Source organism: Cyanistes caeruleus, chromosome 8, assembly GCF_971803275.1.
Source record: "Cyanistes caeruleus chromosome 8, bCyaCae1.hap1.1, whole genome shotgun sequence".
Taxonomy (NCBI): domain Eukaryota; kingdom Metazoa; phylum Chordata; class Aves; order Passeriformes; family Paridae; genus Cyanistes; species Cyanistes caeruleus.
The window spans coordinates 21,505,740-21,518,097 of record NC_141708.1 but is presented as its reverse complement, the minus strand read 5'-3'; the positions used below and the strand labels follow the sequence as shown (position 1 = coordinate 21,518,097).

Sequence of the window (12,358 nt, the reverse complement as noted above, 5' to 3'; positions counted from 1 at the left end):
GTTGTCAGCCACCAGTCTTCAGCAGATGGCTTTCCATAATCACTAATGGCCTACAAATATAGCTTTGTCCAACAAATACCTACTATAATTCTTATCATATTTAGCCTTGCCTTTTCACTGCTTTCAATGCTATCTGGAATAAAGATGTTCTTCAGTTAGAACAGCCTTAGCTTCTGCATCTCAAGTGACATGTCTGCTTTCTTTTGCAATTCTGATAAATGTACAGTGTCTTAAAGCTATATAAAAGTGATTCCAAGAAATCCCAAGAGGCTGATTTTCTTGGAATAATCTTAAGTCAACTAAGCTTGATTCAAAATCCATCTTCATTCCTCCCTCATCTAAATCTCAGCTTGACAGAATGCTCCTTATTAGTTATTTAGGAGAGGCCAAACTCAAGTCTTGGGGTCAGCAACATAATCAATCATCAAGAAAAGAACAGAAAATAAGCAGTAGCAGCAGTCAGGCTCCCTCACAAATTTACAGCTACCACAGACACTTTAAATTCACTCTTAAAGGAAAAAAAAGAGTAAGAAAAATAAAAGAAAAAGCACGCCATTCAACCTTTCATTTGGACACAGTGCATCTGTAAACACCACCACAAAACAATGAAGAGACTGACGCAGTGTTCTGTACTGGGGTACACAAGTCAGTCAGTCAAGAGTAGAAAACCCCACAACACAGAATGATTCCACATGAGCCACCACATTTAACAAATGAAACAGAGTTTCACAAAGATCCTTAAATCTTAAGTGTTGCTTGAGAATACACGTTTCCAATAAAGCCTATTAAAAGAAACAGACTGTTCCTCTCCACCCTTGGTCTCGCATTTTCACCTTCCACTGTTTGCCACAGCCCCAGCAGTAACAAAACAATACTTTCAGGATTGTAATGTGAAAAATGAAATGCTGAAGTGCTCTTAGTTAAAGTAAATTTTATCTTGAAAAATCCCCCATGGTCCCATTTCATCCCCATCTCAATCCTGTTTACAGACCACAGCAAAGCATGACTGCGAAAACTCTTTTAAAAAGTGTGTTTATTCCTAGATTGTGTTTGTGTTATATGTCAATATTCGTTAGGGCAAAATGTAAAACATCTTAACACCAGATTCTGGAAAAGAACTGTGCAAGAGGTGCTTACTGAATGTGTTCATAATTCCACAGACAACCTGGTTTTTCAAATGCTATTTCTACTTCATATTCATTTTTGATTAAAATACTTAGACATTAAAAATATTCCCTCTGATTTTCTTCAAGCAGGTTTTCAAAAATATTATTTTCTGGCCAACAAATTATTTCTCATAAAGAGATTAAGACTGTCACTGTTATATAAACACATACCACACAAGTAGATCCAATCACTTACAGCCTCCTGCAGCTCAGGCCTAGCCCTAAACTGCAGGCAGGTATCAGACAGTGGTTCCCAGCACTTCCATAAGTGTACAAGAACCTAAATGCCACACATGAACACACTTTCTCTGATCTCCCCTAACACATTTGTTTCATTACCTCATCCACCTTTACATTTTTTAAAAGTAGTTTTGTTTTTCAGAAGTCAATTCATGAATTATTAAAAGAACCTAAGTTTTCTCAGTTCAGGATCTATGTCTTGCTTCCATCTAAAAAGTTTAAAATCAGTTTAAAACACTCCCTCTTTAACATGCTACTTAAAGAGAAGTCTACACAGGTACTTACCACCAAGTAAGGCTACACAAAATAAACCGTGTGAAATCATCATAATGAAGAAGAAAAACACATTTTCATTACTTCTGCTCTCTTTTGCCCTCGCAGCACTTTTCTGTTAATAGTTTGCCATTGTTTCCATTTTAAAGTATGCTTTAAAGAAGAAATAAAACCATTTCCATACTGTAATGGCTTTTGCTCATTTACCTCATTCCATCTTCCTAACAAAAGATGAAAACACTTAAATCAAGTCTTTTACCTTTTCTGAGGCTCTTCCCTTACTGATATACCACTTTTCCAGAGGCCCTGTAAAAACCTGAGGCAGCATTTTTACTCTATTCCACCACTTACTATCAACACATTTATTGTATTTAAAAAGTTATTCATCTTCCAAACAGTGTTGACATTTTCCCAAATGCTAGTATCTTACCAGCAATATGTTGCCCTAAATGAGAAGCCACATGTTAGTCCATTACTACTTTTAAGTTTTGTTCAGTAAGATTTTTTTGGTTGGCTGCACAAACATGGTGCTTCACAAAAAAAACCCACTGCTTTTCAGGTTTCCACAAAGAAGCAGCCTAATTTGCTGTTAAAGCAGAAAGCCTGGAAACACTACAGTGAGAACCACAGATAAGTGAGTTATAAAATATATCTTCTGGCACAGCAACGTTTCAAAATCTTGATACATTAAAGCACCACAAAGCCACTTTGGAAGATGAAACTAGAAGAAGAGATCATTGTCCAAACTTCAACTAGCCATGGAAAGCGCAACCCTGACTTCTTCTGAAGATACTACAAAAACCCAAGACATAGTAATGCATACGAGTGAGAAAACTAAGCCCAAAATTGTCTAAAAGGAATTGTTACTTTCAATAAAAAATAACCTTTTGTCTGTATCAGAAGACAGAGCTTTTCAAGCACAGGAGCCACAAGGAAGTCGGAAATAACTAGCTGATCCTAAAAGAGTAAACGCTGTTTGAATTGAGCACGTTAAAAAATAAGGGTTTTATTTTTGAGCTATATGCTCATCTTCAAGCTTAGCAGAAACTGATTTTACAGGCTAGACCAGCTCTTTAACAAACTTGATTGAAGAACAAAACTGCACTAACCACCAGAAGAAAACCTCATCCTTTTCAGTCTCCTTAAACCGTGCCGGAAGACTAAACTAACCTAGGTTTCATGGAATGCATTTTTTTCAGCTTCTTTCTAAACTATCTCAAAACTGCTGGCTGTAAGAAATAAACACAGTCCCCATTCTCATCAATACAGGTTTATGCTACCTGAAGACACTTGTGGGACAGAAAGCTCCTCTGCCTGCAGCAGTTCTCTGGGCTCAATGCACAATGCTTACCACTTCTGCATGACTGGGCACTAAGCAGTGAACAACTTCCACATTTCCAGAGAGGTGTAGATCTTCTGAAACAAGTGCAAACTGGAAGGAATTCAAGAATGCACTTTACAAAGCTATGCATCTTAATTTTTTTGCCTATTCAGTGCCCCATCACCATCTCTCACTTCTCAAGGAAAGCACATACAGGATCATGTATAATGAACACTTTTGAGGATATCTGTACTTACTCCCCACACACTTTCAGCCCAGAATATTTCACTGATTCAGCTTTTGTGCTCAAAAGCCCCTAAATGGTTATATGTGAACATGCAATTGTAGATATTTGCAGTCAAGAGGACAGGATTAGAATTGAGAGGAAAGAAACAAGCTTTAGTTCCAGATCTTCAGTCAAGTTCTTCAAAGCTGTAAAGAGCAAATAAACACTATTAAGAAATAAAGTAGGCTAATGAGTGTTGCCACTAACTGAGCAAAAGCATGGATCTCTCTCAGTTACCAATTTTAAAATATCACTAATGGCACTGACCTCCTTTATCAATGGCTGATATTTACTCATGAATAACATTTAGGAGGAAAGAAATAACTTTTCATTAACACTTTTCCCTTACTTGTAGAGCAAATTTTTTTGTTCCTCTCATCCTTTGGAATTCCCTGGTGCTATACCTTAGCTGTTACTGCTGCTGCCCTGCTGCTTCTGCAAATCAGGACTTGAAGATTTACTCACCTGTTTGAATGGAACAAGAAACAAAAACCAACACTTGACCAGGAAACGGATATCAGATATGGGGAAATGAGCAAACAAGGACATTTAACAGAGACAATTTTCCTACACCAGAATAAACTCAGGTAATATAAATTGTATTTGTTTCTGTCAAACTTGAATTGCCTTTCCCTATTATGGTTTTCTCACAAAAAAAAATCCGAGTTACACATCCTAAAGGAGAATCCGGGGTTAAGTCAAGCGGAGGGAACAAAAATCCAGCCTCTTCACTGTTGCATGCAATAAGTGATAGGAAAGTTAAAAAAGTTAGCACTGACTTTCCCACACAGACAAATGAACCAAAAAGCCCCAAAAACCCACAAAACAAAGAATGTATTTAGCCCAAATAGAATCCCAGCATCCTTAAAACATATTTCATCTCTTGAGCAAGAATAATAATTTCACAATGAACAGATAAACTAAAAAACAAGTATTTCTGAAGGGGAGGAAGAAACTGCTACAATCAGTTGGACCAGAAACAGCCTCAAGATAAATAACAAAAGGCTACCAAGGATTTTGCTCCTCAGCATTAAGCCCAGTTGTTACTGTAATGCAAATGAACTGTCAGCATCCTAGCCAGCACAGTTGGAAAGGTTTATCCTAACAGTCACATGCATTTCTTTTCTTCCAGCTGCTGGCTAGGCCTCCAGCACGGAATTTGCAATCCAGTACGAAGAAATGTGAGACTGTGACAAGATGAGCTTTGTGAAGAAGTATGAATCAAAAGATGACTTTAAACTTACAGAAAACAAATATGAAATACTGCTGGATTTCATTCTAGTAATAATGAACTCTGGTTAGATATGCCAAATAAAGAAATACTAATATGTTCTGGCACTGCAGTCTGATGAATAGAAATAGAAAACATATGAAGATTCCAGGCTTTGAAAGAGCTCAAATCAGGAAAGCAAAGAAAAATGTCTTGCATAGAGAAGATGCTAAAGTTTACAGAAGAAATGGGTCTGCACAGAGAGAAGCTACAACACTGTAGCTTCAGTGCTTGCACTGTCCATACCACAGCAGCAATACAGGCTGAGCTGAGGACATACAAAGGCTCACCCAAATGCAAGCACGTGTAATCCTTGGGACAGGGATGATAGCTGTGTATCACCACAAAAGGACTTGAAATGACAGAAACCCACACTGGGCTCTTACACAATAAAGCCTGCTTTCTGGTTGACTGCTGGATCAACTTCAGCTGGAGTCTGCTTGACCAAAAACTTCATTTACAGCAAATACAAAAGATGGATGCAGAAGTCAATTATTCTCTCACAGATAAAACCCTGTAATCACAACCCAGTAAATCCCACAGAATACAAGAAAAACAAGGAAATTAAAACAAAAAATAAACAAACAGCCCAAACCCAAAAAGTTTGGTGGGAGCTTTCAGTCCTGTAAAAGGCAGGAAGGTATGAATATACTAAGCACATTAACACCCTTATTCATTTTCAGGAAATGCTTTTTACCCAAGCTACACTCCAAGTGAAAAGCAGATTCCTTATCCCTATGTGATAAATCAACCAACTGTTACAAAATAGTATTTAATAAAGCATACTTAGTGTAAACAAAGCGCAGACTTCATGTCATTTTGTCATTTTGTCTTCAGTATGACATGCTTCAAGAAAATAAAACAGGTTAAACTGATTGTCTTGGAGTGAATTAAGCAAAATGAAGCAGTTTCAAGTCTTCAATTTTACAAATCAATAGCTTAACCGTTTAATAAAGTATTTATAACTAATTTTTTTTCTATTTCTAAACAGCCCAACAAGTTTCTATCAGTCAAAATCTCTAACTTCCCCAAAATTAATGAAAAAAAAAAATTCTTACCAGGCTTTAAAAACACAGATACAGAACATATCTTTTGATTTTAAGAAAAATATGCCTATTTAAATGATGAATGACATACAGAAAACTAGAAATTAAATTATTGCCAAAGGGAATCAGAGTAGCTAAGTCAGGCATTTTACAGCACACCTTCTTCTCACAAGAGTTAATTTCCTCTTTTAAAAACTCTTCTTTCCCAAAGGCGAGATTATAGATTCCTATAGAGACAGACCAATAGATCTCTATATTGGTGTCTACAAAGTAAGAAATACTGCTATTAACTGGTTTAGACATGAAATACAGGTAAGTTTAAATGTAGCTAGGAAAATGTTAAAATGGAAAAAAAAACCCCACCAAAAATCAGTGGTCAGAAGACAAATGCCTATTTTTCCTTTAGCAAAATGAAAGAATTTATTTTCCCTTGCTAGATACAGCATGACCATATAAGACTCATCTGTGAAGATTAAATTAATTCAAGACAAAAGAACACATCACAATCTGAACTAACAAATGCATTTCACTTACCAAAAAAAAAAGAAGCAAATTTTCACCACAAACTACATTTTCAGCAGACTGCTGACAAAGCAGAAGTTGTGTAGTGGCTTAAAGGCTGTGTTCTTTCCAGCCTATCGAGTGTCTAGATATATACAAAATAATGTGAGCAGTCAACTGCTAGCACACAGTTCTAAAAATCTTCCCTTCTGTGGTTTGTAACTATCATTTTCTGAAAATTACTTGCTCAGTTACATTTTTATTATTATAATCTAAACACTGTTCTGGTTACTGTTATAAAAAAAGACAAGTACCAGTGACTGCTTCACAGATTTCAAAATAGAGCAGTTTACAAGCATTACCCACATAACAAATGAAGACTTAACATTCAGAGCATAAAATTTATCTTGCTATGACTTTATGAGAACATGACAGTCTAGATAATGTCACTAGCAAAGAATGCTTAAAACTCTGATAAACTTGGTCTGTTCAAGTTTAGAATAATAACTGGGGGGTTTTATATCATATCTTCTCAGACCAGTTAGAGCAATTTATACTCAGGAGACCACAAGTGAACAGAAAGAGTAAAGCACAAAGAAGATGGGAGTTAGTCACAAGGCAGAAACACATTAAATTGCAAGAAAAAGAGTAAATAATTAATTCTGAAGAGTTTTCCTGTACAAACACAGATTTTGGGGTTGCTAATTCAGATGAAGCTATGCCCCATTTCATGGCATTCAGCCTCCCTCCTAAAAAAAGATACAAATACAATGTATGAAAACTAGCCTTGAAAGTTTTCCTTTCCTGTCTACATCTAGGGAAAGAGCCACAAGCAGTTCCCTCACTACCTTTGAGGTAGTTTGCACCTTAGAGTACATAGCCAGACTTTCTCAGTCATCTCTTGGTTCTTCATTCTGTTGGCAAATGGAAGAGACTGATTCCCAGTTAGTTAAGGGAACCTCTGTCCCAAAAACAAAGGGAGAGCACTGTGGAAAAGTACTGAAGGACAGCCTGTGTGCTCATGAAGTGGGCAGTGTGGTAAGCCACAGCAGAAACCAAAGGTGTCTCTGGCCTGTGCCCAGTTTGTACAGGTTCAGCCCGTACCTGTGGTCTGAACATGTCTGCAAAGAGGGAGGATCCAAGAACAGTACCAGGTAAGCTCCAAGCAACTTATGACATAAAACCTAATAATTCAGACAACCCCATGTGCTTCCAAATGTTTCCAGAAGGACAAGAAGGCCAGAACACCCTACTGATTTTCCCAAATTGAGCAGCACAAGGCACAGTAGTAGAGCACACACCCAGAGACACAGCATACTCATCCCCAGACCTGCTGTGGAATCCACGGGTTTCGTGGCTGTGCCATCAGTTTTGTATTTAAAACCATTGCAAACTCAACCAGAGGAACATTTGTTGAGAGTGCTTTTCTTTGAGAGAGAGACACCACAGAGTAACAAACAAAGGAAAAGCCTGGAAGCACTTAACAGCGCCCACTTAAAAGTTCCCCATCTCCTTTTGCAAAAAGAAACTGTTCTAATCCTAAAACAGCGTAAATTTCTACCTAAGTAAACTTAACGTTCTCTCCACAGACCCAGAAAAATATGTGGTACTTCTCACAGCCTTTGCTAAAAGGTTGCAGAAGGCACACAGTAGAACAGCTGCTGTGTTCCACTCCAGTGACAGCTACATTTCAGTGGTGGATTAAGTGGTCCAGAACCATTTTTTACCTAACTCACAGGGGTATAGTGAAGGCTGTTTATAAACCCATGCAATGATGGGACATACTAAGTATCTTTATACTCTAGCACAGTCATGCTGGGTACAACACTGCAAGACACAGAACTTGAAAACTCTATAGTTACAAATTATTATCTTTGTCCTGGTGTTATACTGCAATGTGTAATTATTTGCATTTTAATGCTCTGGCATACACCTTCAGGACAGGAATCCTATTATCTGAACTATCTCTACCATCAGGTAATTCTACAGTGCTTTATAAAACATAATAGTGAAAAGCAACCACATACAATATACACTAACTCCTTATCATCCTCCCTCTAAATTACAGTAGAAAGATGGATTCAGTAGTAATGAGGACACTCAACTGAGAAGTTTCCTTAGATAATTTTGTTTGGAGTTCCATTGTACATTAAAGATTTGGGGAATAACAAATGTATATTTAAAGAAGTGTGCCTGAAGCTTTCTAAGAGGTCAGACAGCTCAGCAAAATAAAGCAGCAAGTATATATACAACTACTAACACCTACATCCTTTCTGGAAACAACTTTCACTAAGAAAGTGATGAACACAAAAAACAAAATACTTTTCTTCCATGGGGCAATTCTTCAAGTAAAGCTTTTTTTTTTTTTTGAGGGGGGTGGCTAAAAGATACAAGCTAGAAATATTAGAATAGAGAAAATGCCTCAGACTAACACCTTCTTAGCTATAATCACAAATAATTACCTCTTCTTATACTAATGAGCAAGGCAAAATGGAAAGTAATTTAGACAATTCATTCAGGGTAATAGCTCTGTGAGCTAATATTACTGCCGAGAGATCCATTCCCAATTTCCTCGAGTACAATAACAGAGCAGCACTAAGTTTTTCACTTCAGGGAGCTTTTCTATCCTATGTAAATATAAACAGAAATCCCATTATCTATTGATAAAAACAAGTTTAAGTGAGTTAAATAAAGTTTCATATGTTACACTTTCATATAACAGCCATCAGCTCCTCGGATCACATGTGTAAATAAAACACTTCACTTACTGAAATCAATGAGAAACCTTCCAAATCCTTGCCTTTGGTATTGGGGCATGATCATTATGCAGGAGACATTGTACTTCTGCTGGCAAAGCTTTTCCTGTGGGAAGGAGAAACAGATCAAGTATGTCAAAGCACTGCTGAAGTGGGCAATTGCCTGCACCTGCTACTGTCCTTGTAAAATATCCCAATAAGGTGAACAGATGCATGAGTTCAGCACCAAAGTCAAATAATTCCATGTTAATGTCTAGTTTTAAGAAAGAAGTATCAAGCATACCCTTCAGAATATTTTTTTTTAATTAGTTAACCACTTGGCATCTTAAAAATTAAATACTATAAATGTTAGTAATGAATAAATGTTTTCTGAACAGCACAATAAAGTTTAAATGCAGCAAAGGAGGAAGACAGTAAGAAGAGGGAAACATTTTCATGCTTCACTGACCATTCTCTCAAGAATATGAAAGTGGAATACAATATCCATACACATGGTAGGTTTTCCCCTTTTTTTTTTTTTTGGTCTTCTCTCTGAATATGCGGTCAGGGTGCAGGGGGTGAACTCCATATGTGCAGAACTAAGAAGTTATACTTGAAGCATAGTAAGTTTTTCAAAGCTAGATGCTTCTCACCAGAGCACAAATCATGGTAGAATGCTCAGAAACAAAAGCTTTCAGACAGAATGAAGTTATATACAGGCACTGGAGACAAATACTATACTCATTGTTTAAGACAACAGGAGCTAAGATTAGGAAGCTGTTCTAACACTATAGGAGTTTATAGGTTCTTTCCAGTTTATTGTTAAGAAGGAAGAGCTTTGTTGCCTTTAAAAGACTGCACCCCAAAAATCAGCCAATAGGCAGTTTTGAGGGAGACCAAAGCAACCAGAAATATCCAGGTCAGTATAGCTGACAAGAAGCTGTGGTAAGCACATGTATAGCTTAAGACACCATTTCAGCCTACACAGAAGATGACACCAAACCAGTGATGGCATGACAGGATCACATGCCACTACACTCATTCCCAAATACTCCATCAGATACCCAGGCTGTATTTCATAAGGTTTCTTAGCTTCTACAGCATAGTTAAATATTAACTCTGTACATGCTTCCAGACTCTGAAGACAACTGCTAGTAAGAAGTCCACATCCTGGCAAAATGTTTGTAACCAGTAAGGAAAGCCAGAGCACTTCTGCCTGCAAGAGCGCACACAGACATGTTCTTTCAAAAAAAAGGAGAGGGGGAGACATAGACAGATGACATGCAATAATGCGAGATGAAGATTTTTCCATGTGTTTCAGTGGTGATAATATTTGTGATCATCAGATCACACTGTGATCAACACAGACCAGCCAAAAACAACAGGGGTGAAGTGGAAGAAGGAAATGTATCTATTGTTTGAGGAACAGAGTGCTAATGACATCCTTCACTCTGCCACCTTAGCAAAGGTAGGACATGGAGATCCATGTGGCAGCAAGGATACAAGGGTATCCTTGTAGGTACGTGGAAGTGCCTGAGAATGGTCACACAGGAATTAGAGCTGCTTCCCCCAAAAGAGGCAGCAGGACTGAATTGCCCAACTCGAGGGCACCTACACCAATGCACACAGCATGGTCAACCAACAGGAGTAAATGGAAGCCATTGTGCAGCAGGAAAACTATGACATAGCTGCCATCATGGAGCCATGGTAGGATCACCCACACAACTGAAGTGCTGAAATAGATGGCTATAAACCCTTCAGGAGGGATAGGTGAGGAAGAAGAGGCAGTGAGGTAACCTTACATGTTAAGGACTGTCTTAAACTTGATCACAGGGATGACAGAGTTGAGTGTTTCTGAGCAAGAATCAGAAGGAAGGGCAACAGAGCAGATATCCTGGTGGGAGTCTGTTATAGACCACTCAACCACGATGAAGAGGCAGACAAATTATTCTGTAAGCAGCTGGGGTTAGTCTCGTGATTGCTAGCCCTTGTTCTTGAGGGGGACTTCAATTTACTGGATGTCTGCTGGAAATACAGCACAGCAGAGAGGAAGCAGACTAGGAGGTTCCTGGAATGTGTGGAATAAAACTTCCTGATACAGCTGGTGAGTGAGCCAAGGGAAGGTACACAGCTGGACCTGCTGCTTGTGAACAGAGGAGTGGGGGTGATGTGATGACTTGAGGTCATCTTGGGCAAGGTGATCATGAAATGCTAGCTTCTGTTTCTTGAAGAAATAATGAGGGGGGGTCAGCAGAACTGCTACCTTGGACTCCCACAGGGCAGACTTTGGCCTGTTTAGGAAGCTGGTTGAGAAAGTCCCTTAGGATGCAGTTCTGCAAGGCAAAGGAACACAGAGGCTAGATGTGCTTAAAGAAGGAAATTTTAAAAGATCCTGGAGCAGGCCATCCCTATGTGCTTTCAGATGAGCATGTAGAGACAGAGTTGAACTGACTGGATGAACAGAGAGCTTTGTCTTAAGCTCAGGGAAAAGGAGAGTTTATCACCTTTGGAAGAAGAGGCAGGCAACAGGAGGACTTCAAGGGTATTGTGAGTTTTTGCAGGGAGAGTATTAGAAGGGCCAAAGCACACCTAGAATGCAAACTGGCCACTGGCACACAAAGCATGAAAAAAACTGCTGTTATTCTGTACCACCTACATAATAATGGGGGTGGAAGTAAAGAATTCTCCACTTCCAAGAAGGGGGCACAGTTTTGGGTGGAGGTAAAAGAGTGTGTGGAGGTTCCACAGACATTTTTTTCTTTTTCCAGAGAAGTGTGTGGCAAGCAGTGCAATGCTTCTGGTCCTGATTGGAGGGCTGTCCACCTTATTTATTTTTTTTTTTCACTCTCTCAGGCTTGGGGAGAAAAAACACGTGGGGGGAGCAATAGGTCAACTCTGATGCAGGGAGCATTTTGCATGCAATCACCCTCTTTTGTACACTGTTCTTATTAGTACTGTTGCTGTCAGTATTAATTTTCTTATCTCACTGCTATTTCCAGTAAATTGTTACCCCCATCCCATAACCTCAGCATTTTGCCTCTGTCACCAGAGGGAGGGGGGTGAAAGGAGTGGCTGCATGGGACTTAATTTCTGGCTGGGCTTAAACAATGAGGAAAAGGCTGAGGTACTTCATGCCTTCTTTGCCTCAGTCTTTAACAGCAAGACCAGCTGTACTCAGGGTACCCAACCCCTGAGCTGGAAGACAGAAACAGGGAGCAGGATGAAGCTCTTGTGATCACAAGAAAATGCTTAATGACCTGTCATGCCACTTAAAACACCTACAAGTCCACAGAGCCCAAGAGAACTGTTGAAAGAGTTCACTGAGCCACTCTCCATCATTTACCAGCAGTCCTGGTTAACCATAAAGGTCCCACTTGACTGGAGGTTAGCAACTGTAAAACAAATAAAAAGCTGCAGAAAGAGCATTTGGGGAACTACAGGTCTGTTAGCCTGACCTCTTGTGCCAGGGGAACGTCATAGGGCAGGTCATTTTGACTGCCATCACATGGCACATACAGAA

At 38.8% G+C, this 12,358-nt stretch overlaps 1 protein-coding gene across 18 annotated transcripts in view; it reads right to left on the bottom strand.

Moving 5' to 3' along the window:
- Positions 1–12,358, bottom strand: part of KAT6B (lysine acetyltransferase 6B) — a 109,506-nt gene that overhangs the window by 21,914 nt on the left and 75,234 nt on the right. For all 18 annotated transcript variants that reach the window (XM_023929397.2, XM_023929396.2, XM_086901120.1 and 15 more), the window contains exon 12: positions 8,872–8,965. In XM_023929397.2, coding sequence (XP_023785165.2) covers positions 8,872–8,965 — 94 coding nt within the window. The remainder of the gene's footprint in view (positions 1–8,871; positions 8,966–12,358) is intronic.